A 27,151-nucleotide genomic window follows, 5' to 3' on the forward strand; every position below is an offset into this window, starting at 1 on the left:
GCAAAGGCTTGTCTTTTTACTTGCAATTTTACTCATGATAGCTGAACTACTGAGAATCAGAAATCCTTGTCAGTCTACTGCAAATCACTCAGAGATCTATCAGTAGGTACTGATTAAGGAAATCTTAGAACGTTAATTGTGTGAGTTTTAGTTAACCACATTGATTAAAACTGCATACATTTGTATAAGAGACAAAATGTTCTAAAGAAAAGACTGACTTGGTTTTAAAACAATGCACATATATGTTGCAGCAGGTGAAATCATAGAAGAGGCATTCCCCTTCCCTCCCCGGTAAGAAAGAAGATGAAATTCCTCTTCTAAGATGGTACTTGTGAGCCACAGGGCACAAGCCTAATCAGGTCTACTCAGAAGTAAGTCCTATTTTGTTCAATGGGGCTTACTCTCAGGAAAGTGTGGTTAGGATTGCAGCCACAGTTTTCATATAAATGCCTGTACTTAAAATTAATTAAAATAATTTTAAAAATTTCAAAATCTGCTGCCCAACTAATCGGGGCACCATTTTAGTCTATCAAAATGCTTTTAGTCATTTAATCTAATCAATTACATATCCTAGAGAGGTTGCAGCTGCAGAAAAGAAGTATGGCACAATCCTATGCCTGGGTACTCAGAAGCAAGTCCCATTGTGTTCAATGGAGCTTATTCCCAGCAAAGTGCAGAAAGGATTGCAGCCATATCTGCAATGGCAGCAGTTTCACAGACTAAGGTCATCAACCCATCACAGCAATCATGTGAATAACAGTTACATATAAAGGGTTGTGGATATAGTTGGTGTCTTCTATGTATGTTCCCCTCTTGATTCCTTTTTTCTTCTAGGTCATGTATCCACCATTAATATTGCAGGATGGCAAGAGAATAGACCTTGGTGTAAATAACAGTGTAACACAGTCTAGACATTTCATTTCTAGTCCCTGGAGTAAACTGGAGGGGGGAAAAACCCCATGTCATCAGATAGTCTTATCTTACTTCAAAGTCACAGTCAAAAGTCTTCCTTGCTGGGCTAATTGCGGTCCTTTCTGACTATAAATGCTGTGGATTGAACCTGGAACCATCTATACGCAAAGCATGGCGTCTGCCACTGAACAATTGCTTCTTCTCCCTAGCCACCATTTTCCATCTGATCCTAATAACCCCTTTAAATATGTGACTATTTAATGTTCCCCGTTAATTGGTGGTATAGCTGACCCTTCAGAATGTTTGATAAGAAGAATATTTAACATCTAGTGTACAAAGCATGTCACGTACATTATCTTAGTAATCATCACAGCATCCAATAGGGCAGCTCAGCATTACTATCCTCATACGGGGTGGGGGGGGGAAGGTTGAGGCCAAGATAGTGGCTTCCCTACAACCACTAATAGTGCAATCCTATGTATATCTGCTCAGAAGTAAATCCCATTGTATGCAGTGGGGCTTACTGCCAGGAAAGCATTATAAGATTGCAGGTCAACTGAGTTTATGGTGCAGGTGAACCAGGGACTTCCTGAGAAAGCTTTAGCCATTAAGCCAGAAGAACTGGATTCGGTCACTTAAAAACTAGCTAGTTGACAACCTAAGTTGCCTTGGCTATGAAGGCATTAACCTGTCAAGACTACACAAGCTTGTGACCCACCAAGTTGAATTCAATCCACTAACCATGCATTGGAATAGCCTCCTGGGTGCTTGACAACCCACCTATTTTGTAATCTCATGCAAACTCTGATGGGGCACCAGACATAGCGCACCAGTTGGTGGGTTGCATTCAGCTTAGCTGATCACGACTTGTTCAGGCCTGTCCTAAACAGACTCATTATTGCTGCATCCCTCCCTCCCTTGGAGTCCACTGTTCTTCTCAGGAGCTGTTCCTTACCAGCTAGTATGACATGTTTACAGTGCAATAACGCAAGATTAGATGAAAGAAAATGAAAACTCTGCCCCACCACAAGTGCCCTCCCCAGGCTTCACTAATTCTTCTAGCCCTGTTTTAGTTGGATAATATATTCTTCAGCCATGCTGCCCCAAGAGTCTCACTGACTATTTTCCCCCCCAATAACACACATCATCCCACTTGTTTATTTGAAGGAATATAATTTTCTGTAAGAGAGAGAGAGAGAGAGAGAGAGAGAGAGAGAGAGAGAGAGAGAGAGAGAGAGAGTGTGTGTGTGTGTGTGTGTGTGTGCGCGCGCATGTTTTGGGACTGGGGAGACTGCAAGCCTGCCCAAAGGACTTGCTTGAAAACTGTGGCTAGTGCCACAGTTCACAGAGAAGTCAGGGTAAGTGAAACAGAACCATTAGTGAGAAAAGCCTGGAGAGTTTCTGAATTTCTACAGTTCCTTTGCCTCACCCTGTTTCCCCCTCTGCTCCTTGCCTTCTTACAAGGAGCAGACCATCCTACAGGGGGAAGGGTTTGCTTGAACCTTCCCCAAGAACAGTGACAGGAAAAGGGAACCTCTATGGGGTTCACTCAGTGGGAGTCAAAATGAGCCAGCCAAGATGATTCCATCATCGTCTCTAGCTGGCAGGGTCCATGCAGTGGAACGGATGTGGAGCATGGCAACCACTTCTCCCACAGCTAGCTTCTGGCCTCCTGTTCTTCAGGGCCGTCTTGCTGAAGCTCTTCCTCGTCGGACTGCACCACGGGGGTCTCAGCCCCTTCCTCGCTGGTGTCCAGACTGTTCAGGTCTGTGGAGGCCGAGGACGTAGATGAGATCCGGGATTTGGTTTCAGCTGAGTTGGGCACTTGCAGAGAGATTTCCTCTTGATAATTGTTGGCATCTGACCAAGGAGAGAGACAAGAAGGGAACAAGCAATTGATAAGACTGGCATTTTACAGCCCATTATGTCCTTGTGACTTCATCCTCTTACCCTTTCTGGTCTCATAAACAAGGTGACCCCCCCTCATTTCATCTTCTCTCAATGCAGGAGAACTGCACTACTGATGTCTTCAAAGGTGTACATACAGGCACTATTTGTTATTATAGCATATGACTATGTTACTGTTACGTTAATATAGTAGAGTGATCAAGTTTGGTCACTGCTGTATCAGGAGTACTATAATTTCATACATGCCTCATTCCCATGCCATTCCTTGTATGCAAGCTGCTACGAAATATACTGTATAAACCATAAAACATACTGAATAGCCTCATTGGGTCTCTTTGGGGTGAAAGGTGAGATAAAAGTACAGTACATAAATAAACGTAGAATTATATGCCAATAAAGGTTGTGTGATGTGATGTGTGAATAAACGTAGAACGCTAAACACCTAGGTTACCATTATAAGTTAGAAGGGTTCAGACATATTCCTTCATGTGGATGCCAGTTTGTACAGGGATTGTTCTGAACAAAACCACTGCTTGGATGCAGATAATTTTGTGGTACATTCTATGGAAATGCCCCTATACAAGCTGAGAGTGCATTGCACATTGTATGGAGTATCACGATCCACAATCTAGAAGATTTTCTCCCTACAGGGTCCCCTCTACCCAAACACAAGGACTGGTCTATTACAACTATTCTGCAAAACCAAACATATGGTTAAGGTACATTTCCTTCTCACTGCCTGATCATACCGTTGTAATATCAGAAAAATCAGACACAAGGAGGATATGATTTTTTTCCAGCCTGCATGCGTCTCACCATGCCTGATTTTATTAACGACATTACAAAGCTACACATCTTTGGACATTTGGGGGCTGTTGTACTGTATGGCTTTTCCAAATGTAAACAGTAACATGTAATCAAAGCTGCAGCTTGAGAGTGCCTCTATTTTTTTTTTCCCATTAGAATTCTGTATTACTTAGACCATGAAGGCTCTTTCCTTGTCACGTGTGGGATTGTGCCGAGTTCAGTGCTATGTGAATCTTGGCTTAAGAAGAAAGGAAAAGGAAACAAGTTTGTTTCTGAAACAAGTTTGATTCTGGAGGAAAAGTTGTTGCTGTATGGGTCATTTGATGAAAATCAAAATATCCAAACAGCCAGTGATTCAATCCATAAACTGTCCTGATTACCAAATTGGGATTGCCTTGTCAGAGAACTTGGCACTCTGGCTGAGACAGGCATGCTAACACTAAAATATTTTTTAGCAACAGATCCTGCTCCTGTGGTTCTGCCTGATTATGAAGTGTTAATGAACCATTAGCAAAGGACACCACTAAATGTGTGACACAGTGCCCCACTGACCTGGGGGGAGGGTTGAGCCAATGACCTTGTAACCCCTCCTCAAGAGCCAAGCTGCCAATCTGGCAGATCTGCCTTTACAAATCCTTGGCCTTGTCATTGTATCAGGCCCATGCCTTGCATTCCTTCTCCATGTTTGGCAAGGGGTGCCTTTGTGCATGTCTTGTGAATAATGCAGCCTGGAGACCTCATCAGTGAGGCTGCTAAACTGGAATGCAGAAGCTGTCTGCCCGTAAAGCCCTTGAGTCACACTCAAGATGAATCACTGTAGAATAAGAGGGTCTCTCTTGTTGCCAGTCCCCTGGCCTCCTCCTCCTGCACAAAACATAAAACCTTCCAGCATGAGACTAAATATAAGGGGGAGGGGGAGAACTGACAGAGATGCAAAGCTTCCAGTTCTTTTGCGTGTGCGTATGCACGAGAGCATGTTCATGCTCACATGTGCACATGCAAAAACACACACCTCAATGCATTCTGTCTAGCCAAGAGAGGGCAATGATGATTTTGGCCTTGAATACTTTCATTCCTTTAAAAGAAATGTTTGTCAGTGCTTTCAGAATAATACGCATTGCTAAGCATATGCTCTGTCACTGAATTTCAGCCTCTCTGGCTTCCTGGTAGCAAAACTACCACAATGCTAGGAAAACTTGGTTTGGAAAATTTGGATGAATATGACAGCAGAGGCTCCAAAAAAGAGAGGTAGGTAGGAAGGCACTTCTTTTTCTAGAAGGGAGAAAGAGAAGGGTGGTGAGGGGAATGGAAAATGGACTCTGGTGCTTGCCATCATTTCCTCCCATATCCAAAATAATCAAGTTGATCATTGTTGGGAATACAGCTGATGGAGGAAAAGAGTAGCAACCATTTTTTTGCCACTTGGTCTCATCTTATAAGAAGAGCCCTACTGGATCAGGCCAAGGGCTCATCTAGATCACCATAGACCTCAGGGAATCCTGAAGATCACAAGATAACTCTGTCTTGTTGCTACTCCCTCGAAGCTGGCATTCAGAGATAGGGTACCTCTAAAACCCTGAGGCTGCATATAATCATCATGGTTCCTATCCTGGTTGGTAACTTTTTCAGTTACTTTTAAAGACATCTAAGGGCTCAATCCTAACCAATTTTCCAGCACTCACATAGCTGTGCCAATGTGGTGTGCACTGCATCCTGCAGTGGGGAGGCAGTCAAGGGGGCCTCCTCAAGGTAAGGGCATGTTTGTTACTTTACCTTGGAGCTGTATTGTGGCTAAGTCAGTGCTGGGAAGTTGGTTGGGATTGCACCCTAAGCCAGGTGCCATCACAACATACTGCGACAACATCCTTCATTGGGAAACTTCTTCAGAGTCCTTTCAGGACTTCTCTCTAGCCCAGCGATTCTCAACATTTACCCCCGCTGTACCACTTAGCATCGTCCACCAATTGGAAGTATCACTAGAGGTAACTGGTAGTAATGTCACTACCAGTTATTTCCAGATTTGGAGGCCAGATGCCACACAACAAAGACCAGTAAGAGGCTCAGGGCAGATGGGAGGGCCTTTTTGAGCATGCAAAAGCACATGGTGGAGCTCAGCCCACCAAGCTGAACTTCCTTTTGTTGTTTGTTGCGCTACACAACTGGTTTCATTGCCCGGTGGAGGGGGGCCTGGAAGTCCTGCAGATACCACTGGACACCAACTCAAGTACCACCAGTGATATGAATGTCACTGGTTGAGAAACACTGCTCTAGCCCTCCTGGTGCTGGATTGAGGCTACAGGCCACTTTACCTAGTCAGCACTTCACTATTCTGCTCCTCTTTCTCTTTTGAAATCTCTATGGAAAGGCTCTCATTGCTTAGGCCCTGAACAGTCTGCAATGTTCAAAATACTGTAAGTGGAAGCAACAAAGCAAGCTATTTGTTTAATCCCCAGTGCCCAGGAAGTTTTAAAAACTTCAAATTATCTATTGGCCAATATACAGAATCATCATATTCAGTGCTAATACCCTGGTCTGTTCTCATTTGCATAGATTGAAATTATAGGAATGGAAAGGAGAATGTATATTTTTAGGCTGCAATCCTATGCAAACTACCTAGGAAATAAGCTCCATTGTCTATAATAGCCTTTATGTCTGAGTAAACATGTTTAGGATTGCAATGCATGAATGGAAAGTTGTGTTTTGTTTTTTAATGAACAATATAGCATTATCGGGAGAGATTAGGAGGAGTCCATACTCTAAAGCAGGGGTGTCCAAAGTTTTTGGCAGGAGGGCCACATCATCTCTCTGACACTGTGCTGGGGGTGGGGGGGGAGAATTAATTTACATTTCAAATTTAAATAAATTTACATAAGTTTACATAAATGAATATATTAAAGATGAATTTATATGAATGAATGAAGGTCTTGCAGTAGCTCAAGGCCTATAAAAGGCCTAGCACAAAGCAAGGCCAGCCTTTCCTTCACTGCCAATGCTGCACCACAGACGTGAAACAGCAAGCAGTGGAGGGAGCCCTCGTCCCACAGCTCAAACAAGAGGTCAAACAGTCACCCTCACGCTGAGATCAGTTGCATCGGGCCAGAGTGGGCTCCAACAAATCTCCAGAGGGCCAGAGGCTCATTGGAGATTGAGGGCTCCTTGAGGGCCACAATGAGAGGCCTTGAGGGTCGCAAGTGGCCCCAGGGCCGGGGTTTGGGCACCCCTGCTCTAAAGCAATGCTTGGTTGTGAGTTTGCAAATACTGCCGTAAGTAGGAAAGGAAACGGCAGTTTGAAACCATGTACACTAGCAGAGCATGTGTTCATCATGTGATGGGGTTTGAACTCAGACAGTAGCATGCGATGTCTTCCATGTTCAAACTGATTGATTTCAGGCATTTGGATTCTCAGACAGCAGATGGGATCATCAAGGGCTGATCAATTTTTGGCACATGATTCATCAAAGCTTCAATCTTTTCTTATGGCTACCTGATAAGCTGCTTTGGACGTGGGGATGGAAGTGCAGCCCAATCTACGTATTTGTACTTACCTGGAAGCACTGAATTCAAGCACTTACTTCCACAAAACAGTGCAAATGATTGCAGAGTTGCTACCTAAACTAAACAACCATTCCATAATGGGCAACAACAAACACTTCAACAATACATGCCTGGAAACAGAATGTGTGGCCAACAAAGTTGTGCACCATAATATTAAATATGTAGTGAGAGAGAGAGAGAGAGAGAGAGAGAGAGTGTACTTATTCTTTATTGCCATGTACATCCTGTGTATTTTGTGCAGATAAGAACATGCATATACAAGCATTAGCTCCCAAGTGGATAAGTAGAAATATTTCATGGAGTTTATTTTTATCTCTATGAATGTGTTTCTCAGGGATCAGCAAAGTAGAGTTCTTCCAGGTACCTACATCAATTCCTAAATGCAAAGCTATGCCTATCTGTGAGTCTGGTGCATGCAATTTACTCTCCCGGACTCCTGCACTATAATCTCAAATTAAGAAGATTATGGCTACCTGAGAGCTCTATTTAAAAAAAAAAAATTCTGAAATCTGAATGCGTGCCTGTGTCTGCAAAGGGTTCAGAAACTTAAAGAGACATGGGCAGTATTTTCAGTAGTTATAGGGATATGCTTTTGGATAGCCTGATGTTTCTTGGTTTCTCTTGCCTCTTCTCCAGGTAATGATCTTCTCTCCTTCCCAACATCCTGCTTCAAGCCAAGAGCTGACACCCTACCAATGAGGAATTCTACTCACAAGTACCTGCCAGATGATCTACTTGCAAGTAAGCACACCTTCCTTGCCAGCTCAAACAGCAGGCTGCAGTGTTTATTCACAAGCAATTGTTTGTATATATGGATGGCAAACATGAGTAATTGGTTCCACTTTTTAAAGAAGGAAATACAAAAGGAGTAGCTGGCACAGATACAGTCTCAATACCTGCCTATCACTGATACTGATTTGGGGAGTCACTGTGTCCCACTGGACTGAAGTGACTGCCAAGACCTGCACATTTAGTCCTAGATGGTTCATAATGTCTTATCTTCTCTTAAGTTTAGTCTTCTCTGAATCACAGCCCCTAAAGTATCTTGTGCTAGTTCAGGGTCGTTCTGTCCATTAGACCACTGGTTCTCGAACTTTTCTGGCCTGCGGCTCCCCTAATCCTTGTGGCCATTGGCCACAGCTCCCCATTACAACACCTCACCTCAATTACCCCCAAAATGGGGACGAAGGTGTTATAATTATACACTAGAAACAAAAAAACAGCTGCCAGCACTCTGAGGCTGCCCTAACCACACTTACCTGAGAGTAAGCCCCACTGAACAAAATAGGACTTACTTCTGAGTAGACCTGGTTAGGATTGTGCCCTGAGTTTGTTAGCAGCACACCTGGAGGGTTTTGGAAAGGGGGGAAGTTACGAATTTGCTGGGGGAGGGGAAGACTTTGTTTTGTGTTTATCTGCTAATTGCAAACTGATGCAAACTGAGACCCAGAGACTGTTTGGCTGCAATCCTAACCTCACTTTCCTGGGAGTAAGTCCCACGGAACACAATAGGGCTTACTTCTGAGTAGACCTAGCTAGGATTGTGCCTTTTGTCTTTTGCCAACAGAGTACCCCCCCCCCCCAAAAGGAGGAAAAAGGGGGATGGCTGAAAAGGAATGGGGATTTTTATTTTTTAATCAATTTTTGGAGACAAAGCCATCAAGAGTGGGTTTTTTTTCTTTTTGAAGGGGGAGGAAAAAGAGAAAGGTGAAGATCCGTGGTTAAGCTGACACAGCGCCCAAGTCAATATAGGTCTACTCAGCAGTATGTCAATGGGGCTTATTCCCAGGAAAGTGCGGATAGGATTGCAGCCACACAGAGCAAGATAACAACTCACCCCCAGAGCAGATGGGGGCATGCTCTCACACACACACCCCAACATGCAGATGCCACCCCTGTTCCCCCCAGGCAACACGGAGGAATTCACAGATTGAATATCTCAGCATTAGGCCAACTGAAGCAATTGCCTCAGGCAGCAGAGTGGTGGGGGAAGTCTATCTCTGATCACTGACTAAACTCCACTGCTCCCCCTCCTATGTCCACTTCCTGGACTGGAAAAGGAAGAGGGTGACAGAGAGGAGGAAGAAATGTGGAAACAAGGAGAGTGCTGAGCTAGTGCATAGGGAAGTGGGAGGAGCAGGGGCTGGAACATCATCACATAAGGAGGAATGGCCTTAGATGTCAGGAAGTCTTGGGCTAGCCCTGCACTAGGCCTGATGGAATCTGTCTTTCTACACATTTCCTGTGCTTCCTATTCTGCTCCCTAATGACCTACCAGAATGTGCTAGGTACAATGGGGTTAACTAGTCTGGGTATCAAAGAGACACAGATATCTGAGTTCTTTCATCATCGTAGCTTCCCCTCCATCTCCATTATGGAATTGTGCCGGTTCACTGAATAGCACATTTCACACCTCAAAGCCCTTGGCTACTCATTTTGCTCGCTCTCTTTAATAATACTCTTTAGCACAACAAGTCAAAGAAGAAACTGGAAGTGGCTCAAAGGTGATGGGGATGGTTGTACATACCTGGCAAGAGTGTGGCGACATTGTTGTTGTCCTCTGCTCCGCAGCTGAGAAACACATCCACAGTGTCTTGGTCAGAGAGGTCCATCATGTCCATCTGCTCCAGCATGTCCACGTTCACCTCCATAGAGGAAATGCTGCCTAGGGGAGCTTGCAAAGACATGGGAGCCATCAGACACCATGCCACACAATGGACTCTCATGACCAAGTGGAATCTCTGGATAAACTAGCTCACTGGGATCTACGTGCTTACACCGACCTGCCAGGATCATAACTGGATTCTCACTTCCCATTTCTTAAGCCAATCAGCCTTAAATAAATAATGCAAAGCCATCTACTTTGTCCATGCGAGGAATACAGCACTTTCCCATACCTAGTGCATGATAGGGGATACCTCCCATTGGCACTTACGTCTCCGGTGTTCTATCTGCAGATGGGATACCGGGAAGAAGAAATCTACGTCATGCTGGAAAACCTCCTCAAAGAATCTCTGCCTCTCACGTAGTTTGAGCTGCTGCTGTTGCATCTGCTCTGCATCCATCCCCCGCTGCCCGTTGTCCACGTCAGCTGCAAGGGAAACAGAAAAAGAGAATGTGAAACACAGGACAGAGGAAATTGAAGGTGCCTTCCTCCCCATTCCATTTATCTGAAGGGTAAAGCCGTGGGAGTTGGGGAAGAGATGGTACAAACCAGAAAGACACCAGACTTTTATTCTACCCTTCTGAGTCCCCTTTCTACTCAGGGAACTTCCATTGCTTTCTAGAATGTATTCATTCATACTTTGTGAAGAAAGATGGTCACACAATATTTCTTGAAAAGAACACTGATAACTTAGCTGGCAACAATTTTCTATACTGTCCATCTCCAGAACAAGATATTGCAGCAGGGTGCAGATTGCTAGAATGATGACTTACAGTCTTGAACAAGAACTTATAATAGGAGCATGGAGAGCAGAAGTCATCAAGTTTAGACCATCTAGCGTGGGGGTCTCGAACATAAGCTCTGTAGGCCGAATGTGGCCTCCAAAAGCTCTTTATCCGGCCCCTGTTATAACTGGGCCCTCCCAGAGCTGCCCTTTCAGCAGTGCAGAAGATCTGCGAGAGAGAGAGAGAGAGAGAGAGAGAGAGAGAGAGAGATGGAAGGTGACCTCAGAAGGCAGGGAAGGGGAAGACCAAGAGGGGTGAGAGAGGGAGACACTGCCAAGGTGCTGGGAGAGTCCAGTTATCATGCAGGCTGCCCTCTCAGCAGCACCATTTCTGCATAGGCATCACTTCACAGAACATCTCTGTTGCCAAGCTGCAAAGTGACACTGTGGCATAAGTGGTGCTACTGCAAGGGCAGCTGTTTTGAAATCTGGGTTCTCCCAGTGTGAAAACTGAACTTCCTCATATCTTGAAAATATAATCAGGATTTGCTCATTTTCTCTTCTTTCATTTGCAGCTAATGAGTCTATGAGCGAACAAAGTGCTTATTTATGGCCATTACCTGCTTACTGACATCACTTCCTGCTTAATGAAGGCACTTCTGGCCCTCAGCAAGCACCATGAATGCTATTCAGCCCAATATAAGTAATGCTTTTGGCACCCCGATCTAATGAATGAAGTTCATGCAGACTGATGTTCATGCAGTCTCCTTACCTCTCCTTATTTGTTGAATATCTAAAAGGAAAAGATTTAAGTTCCTGTAATAAGGAAGCTTCCACTTCTACAGTGTGACCCATGGTGAGAGTAAGAACAACCTTCCCTCCAAAACCAACTTTGCAAATGCTTCAAGTCTGAACAGAAGATTTAAGTATTGAAAGATCTCTGGGAAGATCTTGCAACTCTTTTAATTTCAGTTTGCAACTCTTTTAATTTCAGTTCAGATTTAGCAGTTTCACTTAATCTGCAAAGTTGCTGAATTCATATAAAGAGTTCTGTGTGGAACAAGCAACTCAGGTTCTGCATATTTTGTGAAGTTCCAAAAAAACTGCAAGATGAAAACAAAGAGGTGGCCAACACAACTCAGTTCCCTTCTAATATAATTGGGTTGCCCAAAAGCAGAACTGTGTTGTCAAGTGCTTAATTCCGATCTAGCACAGGACAACTTAATTTCCATCAGGCAAAGAGGTCTGCAGACACCTGCCTTCAGTCCTATCATCCACCCTTACGTTTCCACAAACACATGTAAAGATTCAGCCTAGTATGTAAACACACTGCTGGCAAGATTTGTGTGACGACAGTGTGTATGATTGCCCTATATACACACATCATGTATATGTGTGTGAGGCAGAGTTCACTTTTTAGACAAAAAGAGCGAGAGGGGAAGGGAAATGAAACCTGGCCCTTTCCTCTCCCCACACTCCTTTCAGTTTAGACACCTCCCCACAGACACACCCCACACTTTACACGTGTGCAGAGCAAATATGTTTAACATCCACATGGTTACTCAGCTCATCTAGTTTGGTCTGCAGATAACCTGCTTCCTGCCTACAGTTTTAAAAATCCATCCTTTTAATTTTTTCCATGATGCAGACCACAGGGGAGGTAAAAGTAGGGAAAGTACCAAACGCTGTCCAGAGCAACATGATCACAGCCTAACCAGGATGGGGGGCGGGGCAGTTCTCATTTCCACATTTTTTCAGAACCCAGTGAATCAATGACCAATACAGCAGCACAGAAAGAGGAACAACAGTGTCTGGTCCTTGAGCCATGTCTACCAGATTTTCCATCGCTGATCTCAGATGCCTCCAGGCAGCGAAGGCATCTCAGCCCTCCCATCCAGTAACTCTTGATGCAAGGACCAGCCACACTGGTATAAGGAAAATGTGATTACTCAGCTGGGCAGTGCCATAACCAAGGAAACCAAACAAACAGTGCAAATTCTCATTGTCTCTGTCTCAGACTGAACAGGCTCTTCTGTTGCTTCAGGGGAAATTTCAGACAAACAGCAATGACTGCTGAACTTTCTACGGACCAAGGAGAAAAAGGGAAGGAGGTTAGACAAGGCAGTGTCTCTGTACCGAGGCCAAGATATTCAGGTCCAAGCAGTGGCGTAGCTAGAGGTGCAAAGCACTAAGCTTTGCAGGGAGCCTCCCCCCAGCATGCAAGGGTCCCCTTACATCTTCAGAGGCATCTTCGGAGCCATCCCAGATGGTGGGAACAAAATGTTTTGCTCTTATTGCCCAGAATAGCTCTGAAGGGGAGGGAAAGGGGCCACTTGCATGCCACACTGAGGCTCCCTGCAAAACTTAGTGCTTTGCACCCCCTCTAGCTACTCCACTGGGTCCAAGAAGTAACAGAGATGACTGATCCCGCAGCACCTACCAAACAGCAGAAACTAAGCTGCAGACGTGAGGCCAAGGACTGACACTCTCTTATCACATACCCATCAGCTTACAAATGTGATTTTTCTAGCTCAACAGTCATGCCAGGGATGCATGTGTGCTAAAACCCAGGAGGCAGAGAAGGAACTAGCTGATGCAGGAGGACATCACTGTAATTTAATCCCACATGTGACATGAAGCAAGAACAGGCTGACCCAGGAGGAAAAGCAGTCAAACAGAGAATCCTGGGCCCCTTGGCAGTCTGCTCAGAAGCTACTAATAGCATGAAGGTGTGTATTCAGAGGCTTGTGTACTGTGTTGGTGCTACTGCATGCCTCTTCAGCATTCAGCCAGGGCTGTTTCCTCTTATTCCAGCAAAGCCTCAGCTGTATCATAACTTGAATCCAATTCCAGCAGGCTAGACCAGTCAGCTGCTTAACCTAGTTTTTCCATGGAAAATGGTCAGCAATTAAAACAAGCGCAGATGAGTGATAAAAGGTTCCTGGAGCCAATAACGATCCCTCCTCATATCCTAACCACAGGACGAGATGGAGGTGGGGTTGTTTGATTTCACAATCCTATATAATCCCATGAGCACTGATGGGATTTGAGACTTCAATTCCTAAACCGCACTCTTGCAGAGACAGGAAAACCCATTACCCCCAAAAAATGCCATTTCAGAGAAGTTTCTTAGTTTGAATCAAAACAATAAGAGCCAGACAGGAAGTATCAGTGTTTTCTGCTGAACAAAATCAAAATTCTGTGCCAAGGTTACATTGGTTTGAGGGCACATGATACTGTCACCAAGCAGGTTTAAGTGCTGCTGGAACTAGCATTCTAGCCTAGTAAGGAAATATTTTCATTTACCTCTGCAGGCAGTCTGATTGCCTCTCCCACTATACCTTGCAGTGTGCACTCTGTTGGCATGATTGCATGCTATAATGTGGCAGGGACAAGATTGGGCAATAAGTCTTTGTGCATGGAAGAGTCAATTGGGAACCTTGCATAGACTGCTTTGAGTTCCATGACAGAAGAAAAGTAGAACATAAATGTAATACATGCAGCTTCTCTACACCAAGCTCAGCTGACCTGCCTCAATGTTGGGGCTAAACCTTTGAACAAGTAACATTTAAAGGACAAGAGTGCCTCTGAGCACATGCAGTGTGCTTTCAATTCCTTGGTGAGTAATCCAGTCACCACTCCCTCTCACATACACATCTGATTGTGAGGTGGGTTTCAGCTCAGAATGCATAGCTGTCAGCCACGCTTTACACCTGAAATAAATACTTGGTCTTATTCCACAATGACTTAATTCTGTATTAACCACTGTAATGTATCTCCTCCTCTGTGCCCCCAGCAAGACTGTTCTAATCAGCATGGAAATGCACCAGGAAGCCAGGCAGGATAAAGGGGCTGGTGGTCAGACAAAGAAGGATGGGACCAGTTGGTACAGTATGAGTAGCTGCCAGGCTTTCCTCACACAACATGTCTTATGTTAGAGCCTGAACTGGAAAGGCGTGTTGGGATTTATTCGCTGGGCAAATTAACAAACCTGCTGATAAATTCTCTGATGAGATTTCATTAGCCATCTGGGCAGCTGGCCATGAGCACTGAAATGCCATTATATAACAAGAGAGCCAGCGGGTTACAGGAGCAGCTGCCAATGGGTCCTGACCACCCCATGACTGCAGTGAGGGTCAGAGACAGTGTCTTCCTCCTCCCTGTCATCCCCCACTCCCCCCCCCCCATTCTTTCTAATTATCCTGGGCAAGATGGGAGGCAAGGAAGTCTGGCTGTATATTTTCTGACAGCACTAGAAACTAAGAGAGCATACCATTCCCCTTCTCTGTCACAGTCTCTCACACTGTCGGGTGCTAAGATTGCCTCATCGGGATGGCATGTTCCCCACAACTTTTATGCTTTCATGGACAATGCTGCCCCTGTTTGTCTTGAAGGGGAGAAAAATACCTGCTGCTACTGGTGGCTTTTCTTTCCCTTGGCACCCAACCAAAGAGGGCCTTTTGGGCTTTCACAACTGGGGGACGTGGTACTCTTTCCTCTGAAATTCTGACCGCCCAACATGCCTGCCTCTAGGGTTCCAAGAGCATCAAATGGGCAGGAGGCTCCCCACTGCCTGCTAATCCTTCCGGCTCTTACTGCTCACTCATTACACACCAAAGACGGGGCTTGCATACAAGTGTGGGGACCATAGGGAAGCAACAAAGCTGGAAAGGAGATCTGAGAATTTTCTTTTCATCCCTCAATTCAGCTTGTGCATGCAAGATGTTACAAAGAGGCAAAAGTTGGAAGCAGATGGATTAGCTATTGCTTCACCCATTCTCAAGTTAGGAGGGCATAAAGTCACTTGGACGTCCAAGTGATAGAAAGACAATATACACCAGGGGTGCTCAGTACGTCGATCGCAATCCACAGGTCGATCGGAAGGCAAAATGAGTCGATCGCAGGCTTCTCTCCCGTCCACACATCCCTGGGAGTGAGCCCCGTCCTGGGAGTGATGCATCCCTGGGAGTGAGCTCCTGTCCACGCATACCTGGGAGTGAGCCCTGTCCTGGGAGTGAGCTCCCTGGGAGTGACGCATCCCTGGGAGTGAACTCCTGTCCACGCATCCCTGGGAGTGAGCCCATTTGACTCTACTGGGGCTGACTTACCTTCCCCCTGTTTTTGCACTGGTATGTATGGAGATCTGCCCCCCCCCCCAACTTCCATCTGTTGGTTCTGTGTGCAAGGGGTTTTGCACTGGTCTTGCTGTGATGTCTATATAGAGATCTTCCCTCCCCCACACCTTTCCCCTGTTTTTGCATTGGTATGTATGGAGATCTGCCCCCCCCCTCCAACTTCCATCTGTTGGTTCTGTGTGCAAGGGGTTTTGCCCTGGTCTTGCTGTGATGTCTATACAGAGATCTTCCCCACACCATTCCCCTGTTTTTGCACTGGTCTGTATAGAGATCTGCTCCCCCCCCCCCACGTATTGGAATCGAGGAAGATCTGGTGAGGAGGTAGATGTGGTGTCAGCAGTGGCCCCTTTAAGGGTAAGGCCTGGGCATCCAGCAGAGTGTGCTGCACAGCTGCAGCCACTTGAAGGCAATAGGGCCCTCAGGGATATAAGAGCACCTGAGACAGGAAGGGCTCCACTTATTTATGTGAGTCAGCCTTTTCCTACAAGAAGATCATTAAGTCCAAGTATGTTCCACCATGACTGATGAACATTTGGAAGTGTGCTTGAGGCTGGCTGTCAGCAGCTACTGTCCAGACTATGCATCCTTGGCTGATTCACTTCAGTGCAAGTCATCAAAGTAAACTCAAGTAATTACAAAAAATGTTTATAGTTAATTATGTTGTGTTGTGCAATATTGGCTCATGCGGTTATGCAAGGTACACCAACATACATTGTACACATAAATGTTATATGTTATGATGGCGCGAACATTGTAAAAAAACTCTGGTAGATCTCCGGGCCTTGCTGGGTTTCAAAGTAGCTCTTGAGCCAAAAAAGTGTGAGCACCCCTGATATACACAGTCTTTTATAAATAGAAGACAGGCCCCTATAACCCCATTTTGTTTCTTTGCCTGGGTGCCACACACACCATCATATGTCCACACAACACACACACAACTCTGGGCTCAACAGCAGTTTGCATATTGATGAGGTGGCCTCAAGGGTTGGTCAGCCATGTCATAGGGTTGGCCTCAAGGGTTGGTCAGCCGTGCCTGGTTTCTTTTCACATTTTTATATCAACCTTCCTCCACAGAGATCGGCTCCTTCCCTTCTTTTGTCCTCACAACAACCCTGTGAGGGAGGTGAGAGCCCAATCCTATGCACGTCTACTTAGAAGTAAGTCCCATTATAGTCAATGGGGCTTACTCTTTGGTAAGTGTGGACAGGAGTGCAGACTGAGAGATAGTGTCTGGCCTAAGGCCACCCAGGCAGCTTCATGGCTGAGCAGGGATTTGAACTTGGGACTTCCAGATCTAAGTTCAACACCAGAACTACTACACGAACTTGGCTCTACCACTTCAGATGAGCCACCAGCTCAGGTCAACCCCTGAATCCTCAGCACCTATGGCAGTGGTTGAGACCAATGTGTCATCAAGGGGTTAAGTGGGGCCTCAAGAGAAAAGGGTGCCCTGGAGAAAGACTTTGCTCCTGGTCTCCCAGCAGCATTGGTACAATGTCTTATTAATCCAACATTTTAGTAATCCTCCATTTAAGCAATCCCAGTGGGGTGATAACTCACACTTGTAAATCCGGAATGTTTAGAGGTCTGTTAAAAGTCAGATTAATGGAGTTTGTCTGATTTAAAATTTAGACAGAGGAAAACAGGTGCTTCGTCACACAGCACATAGTTAGTATGTGGAATTCAGTACAATAAGATATAGTGATGGCTTTCAAAAGAGATTGGGCAAACCCACGGAGTCTATCCTTGGCTACTAGTCATGGAGACTGTACACCACCTCCAAGTTCAGTATGCCTCTGAATACCAGTTGCAGGGAAGCCACGGTGGGAAACAACAATGCTGTTTCTATTGCTTGTGGGCTTCCCAGAGGCAGCTGGTAGGCCACTGTGGGAAACAGGATGCTGGACTAGATGGGCTTTGGACCTCATCCAGCAAGGTTTTTCTTATGTTCTTATGTAGACAAGACATGAACACATAATTGAATTCCAAGTTTAGGATTCCCAACATTTCATTTTCCACCAAAAGTAGCCACAAGGGTCCCTGTCTGAACATAAACATAAGAACATAAGAAGAGCCCTGCTGGATCAGGCCAAAGGCCCATCTTGTCCTGCTTCCTGCATCTCATAGTGGCCCACCAAATGCTTCAGGGAGCACACAAGACAACAACCTGCGTCCTGGTGCCCTCCCCTGCACCTGGCAATCTGAGGTAGCCTACCTCTAAAACCATGAGCGTGCACATACCTACCATGACTTGTAACCCGTGATGAACTTTTCCTCCAGTCCCCTCTTAAAGGCATCTAGGTAAGATGCCATCACTACTTCCTGTGGCAAGGAGTTCCACAGACTAATCACATGCTTGATTGAGATCATAGCCTTGAAGAGGGGAGGGAGAGCGAACTGTTTTCCCACTGTTAATTGCCCTCCCAAAGTTACTATTAGTCACTGCAAGGGCTGTTTACAGCATGCCATATCTATCTTCTCCCAGAAATGAATTTTTGCTGGATATATCCAGGCAAACCCATGCCGAAGTACTGGGAGCAGGGATGGAGATTCTAGTGACCTTTCTTGGATCCTTTTGGCAGCACTGACACTAGTAAGCAAGGCCCTATTCTGGCCAAGAGTTGACAGGATTGTCTAGTTGCAGTTCCGCTGGGAGTTATGACATTTATCATTATTCTTTGTCCTGCTGGATCTTGAATACAAATGTCCTTTGTGTACCAGGCAGCATGAATGAAAAAAATGAGGAGGCAGGGGAGGCTTGTTAGTGTAGGCATAAATCCAGGAGAAGATGGAGCAGCAGCGTACCCCTCCCACACACACACACTTTTCCCCCATTTCAAGCCTTTTTTTAAAAGTCCTTGAAAACTTCTAAGTACTTAAGATGAACTAAAGAGTCCCAATAGTATCTACAAGAAAAGGAAAACAGGGGGCACAACTATTTGAAGTTGAGCAAAGCTGTGGATATGGGTTTGGGATGGGAATAACAAACCAGAATCCCCATTTGGCTTTCCAGGTCATGACTCATGGGTTGCCCAGCCAGCCGCAATAGAAAACAAAGCCCCTGCTTCATGCATGTGAAAGTGACCCATTTCTTATTTTTATCACAACAAGTTTGGGCCAGCATGGAATTTAATTGTTCATGTTTACCACTGCTCAAATTTATGTGTTTGCAACCCTACATGGCGTGGATTTTGGTTTCCTCAGATTCTCCGCAAGTTTCTAGGTCTCGAGGTTGGGAGACAAGAAGTGTGCAGGTGATGTTTGAGGAAGGTTCAGCACAAAAGGAGTATAGTAGTGTGGAACTTCCTAGCCCTTCGAACAGGATTTAATCTGAACCAGATCCTGGAATCTGGTTTCCTTAACAAAACTCTTATCCAGCACATAATAAGCAGAACTATTTTCTTTACTACCCCTGCTAGTGATCTCAGAGCATGTATAGGATGCCCATCTCTCACCATCAAATAACCAAAGCCTATCCCTGTATGTAGTCACCGAATGTAGTCACCGAAGAAGCACTGAACAACATTGAGTGCCTGCCTGTGCTGGAAGAGCTTGACAGTGAACCAACCCTAGAAGAACTTCACGTGGCCCTGGACTCCCTTGCCTTTGGCAAGGCACCTGGAAAAGACAGCATCCCTGCTGAAGTCCTAAAATGCTGCAAAGAGATCATCGTCACTGAGCTGCATGAAATCCTCTGTCTCTGCTGGAGAGAAGGTGGAGTACCTCAAGACATGAGGGATGCAAACATCATCACGCTGTACAAGAACAAAGGTGACAGGGGTGACTGCAACAACTACCGCGGCATCTCTCTCCTTAGCGTTGTAGGAAAGCTGTTTGCCCGAGTTGTACTAAAGAGGCTCCAGGTACTTGCAGAGAGCGTCTATCCAGAATCGCAGTGTGGATTCCGAGCCAACAGGTCCACCACTGATATGGTATTCTCCCTTAGACAACTGCAGGAGAAATGCAGGGAACAACGACAGCCACTCTTTATAGCCTTCATAGATCTCACAAAGGCTTTCGACCTGGTCAGCAGAGACGGCCTCTTCAAGATTCTCCCCAAGATTGGATGTCCACCCAGGCTCCTCAGCATCATCAGATCTTTCCACAAGGACGTGAAGGGCACTGTTGTCTTCGATGGCTCCACATCAGACCCTTTTGACATCCGAAGCGGAGTGAAGCAGGGCTGTGTTCTTGCACCAACCTTGTTTGGGATTTTCTTCGCTGTCCTGCTGAAGCAGGCCTTTGGAACTGCAACAGAAGGCATCTATCTCCGGACCAGATCAGACGGAAAACTCTTCAACCTCTCCAGACTGAGAGCAAAGTCCAAAGTCCAGCTGAAATGTCTGCGTGACTTCCTCTTTGCCGACGATGCAGCTGTCACTACCCACTCTGCCAAAGATCTCCAGCAGCTCATGGATCGTTTTAGCAAGGTCTGCCAAGATTTTGGACTGACAATCAGCCTGAAGAAAACACAGGTCATGGTTCAGGATGTGGACTCACCTCCCTGCATTACAATCTCTGAGCATGAACTGGAGGTTGTCCATGACTTTGTGTACCTTGGCTCAACGATCTCCGACACTCATTATCTCGATACCGAGCTAAACAAGCGCATCGGTAAAGCAGCTACCACGTTTTCCAGACTCACAAAGAGAGTCTGGTCCAACAAGAAGCTGACAGAACATACCAAGATCCAGGTCTACAGAGCTTGCGTCCTGAGTACACTTCTGTACTGCAGCGAGTCATGGACTCTTCGCTCACAACAGGAGAGGAAACTGAACGCTTTCCACATGCGCTGCCTCCGACGCATCCTCGGCATCACCTGGCAGGACAAAGTTCCAAACAACACAGTCCTGGAACGTGCTGGAATCCCTAGCATGTATTCACTGCTGAAACAGAGACGCCTGCGTTGGCTTGGTCATGTCGTGAGAATGGATGATGGCCGGATCCCAAAGGATCTCCTCTATGGAGAACTCGTGCAAGGAAAGCGCCCTACAGGTAGACCACAGCTGCGATACAAGGACATCTGCAAGAGGGATCTAAAGGCCTTAGGGATGGACCTCAACAAGTGGGAAACCCTGGCCTCTGAGCGGCCCGCTTGGAGGCAGGCTGTGCAGCATGGCCTTTCCCAGTTTGAAGAGACACTTTGCCAACAGTCTGAGGCTAAGAGGCAAAGAAGGAAGGCCCATAGCCAGGGAGACAGACCAGGGACAGACTGCACTTGCTCCCGGTGTGGAAGGGATTGTCACTCCCGGATTGGCCTTTTCAGCCACACTAGACGCTGTGCCAGAACCACCTTTCAGAGCGCGATACCATAGTCTTTCGAGACTGAAGGTTGCCAATACAATACATCCCTGTATATTGAGGATGTATTTACAGATCAAGGGTTACAGTTCCCATGTATGTTTGAATGACCTGAACAACTTTCTCCTTCCTCCACACCCCAAGAAGGCTATAAACCCACAATCTGGTCCTGGTCCGGTTTTCAGGCATTTAATAAAATGCTAGACTGTAAAATGTCCAATGTTAAATGTACTGCTCTACCAAAAATTCTCAAAGATATCTGCATCCCAAAGAGTCCATACACTTCAATTTTTCCTGTTCACCAGAGACATTTTCTAGTACTTCTCCCAGTTTTGCTTCTATTTCAGGAACATCTCAGGGTTGCTTCTAAAAAATATTGTTAAAGTGTCCTCTCCCACAACACCTCTGTAAATGTCTATCACATGATGAAGTTGCCTTATAACAAGGCAGTTCACTGATTCCTCTAGCTCAGAATTGTCTCCATGTATTGGTAGGGGACTCTTCAGGGTTTTTAACAGGGGCCTTTTCCAGTCAAGAAAATATACCAGGAATTGAATCTGGGGCTTCCTGCATACCAAGTATGTACTCTGCCTCTTATCTACAGCCCATCCCCTGGCAAGGACACTTAGCTGAATGTGATTGCACTGCAGTATCCAATAAAAAAATAAAACCAAATCCACTATGAGGTTAAACAACATTTTTACATTTTAGAAACTTAACAGGAGTGGAGAGTTCACTAAACCCATATTTCCGAAGCCACTGTAGGTCAGACTAATGCAGAATTGAGAAATATAGCATTCAGCAAGGCAAGAAGAGCCTTTAGCAATGTGTGATCATTTTAGGGTTGCGGGGGGGGGGGGGCGAGGGATGTCAGGCAGTGATCCTTGAATGTTACAAGAGTGTTCCATTTTCATCTGAAAAATGCTGAAAAAAGGATTCTCATGCAAAGTTAGACTACTCTCATTGTTTGAGTGATTTGTGGGGGTGTGTGTGTGAGAGAGAGCAGTCATCACAAACAACAAACGAATGTTTTACCTATGTGGATCAGAATCTAAGAAATGAGTTGCCAGTTTTCTAAATCTTTTTTTCCCCTAAAGGATATTCTAGGAAGAATAATTCAGTAGCACTGGCTCCAAGGAAGCTACTACCGACATTTTCCCCTGGAGGACTGTGACTGAGTAAGACAGGTTGCTGCCTTCCTTACAGCAATTCTGCTCCATGGGGATGATGGAGAAGCAGATCTTGGGCACAAACCTAGACAGAAGTTTCTGAGGACAATGAGCTGGCCTGAAACTGGAGGCCCGGAATCCATCAGACTCCTATACAAATGCTCTGTACGGTTTTTCCTTTGGGATATGATACTGCAGCAAAAACACAAAATAATCCAAACCACCATGCGAGGAAGCAGAGGAGGAGTGAGTGAAGACGAGAAAGGCAGTGGTTTTGACAGGGAGACAGAGACCGAGGGAAAGAGAATGGGGGTGAGGAGGTGGTACCCCGTGACCCTTTCCTCTGACACAAATTCATAACAAAAGCTAGATGAGCCAATCCCCAAATCCCTTGAGACTCGAAGCTAAAAATACCCCCACCGTCCACAGCTTTCTCTCCAGCACAGACAAGATCATAAGATCCTGCTATTTACAGGGCCATGAGTTGCTTTATATAGAAGAATGAGGAGGATCAAATCATGAGCGCATTAGAAAGGATGATGGGAGGGCAAGAGGCTCTCAATACACCAAGGATAGCCAACTGTGGCAGCTCCAGCACTACATTTGATCCACACAGAGCGAAGTCAGCACCCCAGCCTCGGAGGTGCTTTTAATTCTCTGAACCATCTACATGGAAGGCTCTGTGCTTGGCAAAGGGATACAAATAAGTTCCTTTCTGGAGGACATTTTCAGTTCTCCTCAGATCCTGACTCTTAAAGGTCCTGCAATAGCTGTAGTGTAGAGTGGCCCAGTGGCCCAAATACAGTATTTAAAGAAAAAGAGGTGTCTGTGCTCATGCTTGGATGGAAGCCACATGCCTGACAACCACTTAATCCAGATGCATGTGGTTACATGCAGTGGGGGGCACAGTATTCTGCACATGCTCAGAGGAACAGCCCTCTTCAGCCAACCTGCAAGTGTAGAATAAAAATAGGTACACTACTATTAATGCCTTAGAAGCCAATAAGCTGTTGGTGAAAATTAACTACTACTGAAGCTGGTTTTACTATTATTTTAGTGAAGGAAATGAACTGACTGAATAAATCTAGCTGGAACATTTTGGTATGACCAGCAGTCTGACTTGGTATAAGGCAGATTCATGCACTTCAGGAAAAAAAAACAAAAAACATATTCAAGGCTGGGTGCATTATGTGATTGGATTCCAGAATCCTAACATGCAATATCGAATTTGCCAACTTCCAAGAATACTGGTTTGCATATTTTTTTTTCTACCAAAAGTTTTCTAGTCCCCAAGCCTTCAAAGATAAGCTCGAAAGAGTGTGTGCAATCCTTGGTGGCAATCTTAGAAACCTGGGAAGGGTTTGTGCAGAATTTCCAGCAGCTGTATGGTGGATCTTCCAAGCCCTGCACAGCTCATTTTATCTCCCCATGACTAATAGAAGCAGAATGTATTATGCAAAATAAGTAGCATATGTGGAAATGCACAGTATACTATATAGGTTACAGAATCTAGCTTTTCTTGGTGCAGAATTTGGGCTACCAAAATATACTGAAACTGGTCACAGAGTCTGGTCACAGAAACCGGTCCAGAGCTGTAGGACTATCCACCCCACACCTCTGATGGTCTACTCTGAGAGATTGTGCAGGGAAAGGGCTTAGAGCGTGAGCTGGAAATTTCCCCATTCAAATCTCACCCGAGTCATGGGCAACTTCAGTAAGCCACTATTACTGAGCCTCAGTTTCCAACTGCAACATGGAGATAATGATACATTTATTTTACAGGAATGTTGTCAGGTTTCCTGAGATGGGAAGTGCTTTGAAGACCTGAAATACCCTACAGGTTTTATCATATTAGATTCACCTTTGTAATTTCATCAGGTTAAACCCAGTAATGATATTTCTGTATGGAAGAGAGCAGAGAAGGGATATGATGGTCATCTTTGAAAACAGAGAAAGGTGCTTTGCCTATAAAATAAGGCTGGGAGCCAGTGCATGAGAGCTGTAAATTAAAACCTGGGATTGGTTGCTATGGTGAGGGTGAGTCTGCAGCTGGCAACTAGGGTGAGAGACCTGCTGTATCCAGATTGCAAGGTGGGTCAATAGGGATTGTGTGCATGTGGGGAAATGCATGGAGGAGGGATTGCATACAGCATAGCTATGTGTGAACAGAGTATGAAAGACCATTAAGATGGACATTGTTGCTGGGTTCTTTGTGGCAAAGGAAGTTGGCAGTGCACAATGAGCAGTATGTGTGGTGTGTATGGGAGTCCTGTGAAAGCACCAGAGCTGATGAATGAATAGTGATGTGGCATTCCAGAAGAAAGTGTGCCCATGGGGAAGAAAGTGTGCCTATGAGAGGCCATTTCTGCCTGGCCTCTCTTCATAAGCTGGCATCTTCTGATGATGCTAATGAAACCAGTGTCACCCCAAATCAGATCTGAAAAATCCCATGCAAATGCAAAAGAGAAGCACTCAGGAGTTTGTGGGGCTAGGAGGCTATAATCCCACTAATTCCAGAGAAGAGTTCAAAGAAGGGTCCTAGAAAAGTTCTTAGAGAAGTGTTCAAATTATGGGGGGGCAAAGGGGTTTCACACCAGCCTCCTAAATTAAATTTTTAGAAGATTAATAGTGGTGTGATTTGGCTAAAATTGAAGGGATTGGGGGAGAACTTGTTTGTTGCATTATGGTTGCCCACCTGAGCAAGGTTCTGCAGCCTGCTGCTTGCATACTCACTTGGAAACCCCTATTCCATTTCTCACTTCCTGAAAAGAAAAGCACCCTTCCAAGCAGTGGTTTTATGTTGACTGCATGGGAGGAGGAAGTGACCAAATGTTCCAATTTTATCTATCAATACAGTGCAAACCCTTTAAGACTTTCCAGATGTGCCCAGGCAAGGAGCAGTGGCCCATCCCTGCGCATTGGACAGAATGCCAACCAGAAAGGTATAGGAAGGCAGTAGAAAGTCCAAGGTTGACAGGTGTGTGTCAACCTTGGTGACACCCTGTAAAACAGATTGTGTGCACACAATAACAGAAGACTGTGTGTGTGTGTGTGTGTGTGTGAGTCAGCTGGGCTGGAGAAAGGAATGCTGTGGGATGCTGTCTTGGTGACACACAATACTAAAGGGCAACTACAATTACATTACAATGGTTGTGATGGTTCCCAGCTGTTGATCATTAGCAAAGAGGTGTGAAGCCTCTGAGCTGGTACCCAGAGCAGACCAACTGAAGACAATGCATTCCTGCAGTACACAGAGTGGAGTTATCATCTGGGTCTAGGAACTGCTCCTGTCTGAATGCAACACCCTCCTCCTGTCTGTGTGGATGGGGAGTATCTGACCCTGAATGGGAGCCCAGTGCAGGAGTCCACTCTGAGTGCGCAAAGCAACGCAGTAGAGCTCTGAGCATGAGGGACCACTGAGTCCTCTAATAGCACAAGCCTATAAATGTCTATTCATAAACAGGCCCCATTTTGCTCAATGGGACTTACCGCCAAGAAAGTGCCTGCAGGATCACAGCCCAAGTCAGAAAAACCGTAGAAGACAAAACAAGGCTGCCTCCTACCTAGTGGCATAGCTAGGGGGGTGCAAAGCACTCAGTGTTGCAGGGAACCTCACCGCCATGTGCCAGTGGACTCTCCCCTTTCCAGCCATTCTGGGGCCGTGGAAGCAAAGCGGAGGGGTATGCCTGGAATGGCTCAGAAGGGGAAGGGCCGCTTGCACGCCGCGGTGAGGCTCCCTGCAACACTGAGTGTTTTGCTCCCCCTCTAGCTACGCCACTGCTCCTACCGAGTCCGAGCCTGAGCCTGGTCCGGGTCCCTCCGCGTTGCCCACACGGGCTGGCAGCAGGTCTCCAGCCGGGATCTTTTCCTCCCAGCCCCCCAAGTGGAGAAGTGGGTCTTGCCCACCTTGCTGGGGCCTTCAGTAAGCACCCAGCAGGTGCTCCCGCACCCAGGCAGTGAGCGGCCCTTCCTCAAATGGAGGAATGAGGATGAGGATGCAGACCCCCCTCTGTCCCTGCCCACAGCAAGGCAAAGCGAAAGGCCAGGCAGGAGCCTGGGGCGAAAGGCGAGACTTACAGGGCAGTCTCCTGGGGTGGCTGTGCGCTTCGGGTCCGGACATCTCTCCGGAGGACGGCCAAGGGGGCTGGCAGCACCCTCACAGCGGCAGCCGGGCAGGTCCCCGCGCCGATCCCCGCAGGCTCATCTTCCTCCCAGGGAGTGGTCCTGCTGCCGCTGGCTGGCTGGCTGAGCGAGGGACTCACCCGGGCCGCCTGCTGCGCTGCCTCGCTCCCTTCCAGCTCTGGCTCGGCAGTGCGTACCAAGTGGCTGAGCAGCGCCGGGGTGGGCGGGGAAAGAGGTCGTCCCGGGGCTGCTGGCGGGGGTGGGGGGAAACCTGTGGCTTTCGATGCCCGAGCACCCCAGGGCGCTGGCTTTGGCAGCGGGCGGGACAGGCACACGGGGAGGAGGAGGAGGATGTCTGGAGAGGAAGAGCTGGAGGCTGGGAGGGGTGGGAAAAAGCCAGGCAGGAGGCATCAGGCCAGGTCTCCTGGCTTGAGGCTTCCAGTCACCCGTAGCGTAGCTAGAGAGGGGGGCAAAGCACTCATTTGTGCAGGGAGCTTCAAGGCAGCAGCGTGCAAGGGGCCCACGCCTCCCCCGATCCGGTGAGGCTCCCTGCAAAACTTAGCGCTTTGCCCCCCTCTAGCTACGCCACTGCCAGTCACTTTCAGTTCCTGCATTTCAAACCACCCGGTCACCCACCCCCAGTCTGCGGCCGTGGTTCTGGCAGGATCGTGTTGCCTGCACATCGGGTCAATTGGCAGCGTGAGCCCAGTGAGCAGCAGCATCACTCAATCCTGAGTACCAACCTAGACGTGCTACAGTATTGGGGGGAGGGGTGTGCTTGTTTCCTGGGCAGATCGTCCAGGAGAAACGTGACCAGCTTCGTCCAGCCGCTTCTTCCTGAACAGTTTCCTCT

At 46.4% G+C, this 27,151-nt stretch overlaps 1 protein-coding gene across 1 annotated transcript; it reads right to left on the reverse strand.

Annotated features, from left to right (window-relative positions):
• DBNDD2 (dysbindin domain containing 2) lies at positions 1–26,608 on the reverse strand. The gene is made up of 4 exons (XM_066624766.1): positions 26,254–26,608; positions 10,118–10,273; positions 9,710–9,856; positions 1–2,772 (listed from the first exon to the last, which is right to left on the reverse strand). Exons 1-4 carry the CDS (start codon positions 26,294–26,296, stop codon positions 2,570–2,572), a joined length of 549 nt encoding a protein of 182 aa, XP_066480863.1. The 5' UTR covers positions 26,297–26,608; the 3' UTR covers positions 1–2,569.
• Positions 26,609–27,151: the final 543 nt, after the last annotated feature.

This window comes from Tiliqua scincoides, chromosome 4 (genome assembly GCF_035046505.1).
Source record: "Tiliqua scincoides isolate rTilSci1 chromosome 4, rTilSci1.hap2, whole genome shotgun sequence".
NCBI lineage: Eukaryota > Metazoa > Chordata > Lepidosauria > Squamata > Scincidae > Tiliqua > Tiliqua scincoides.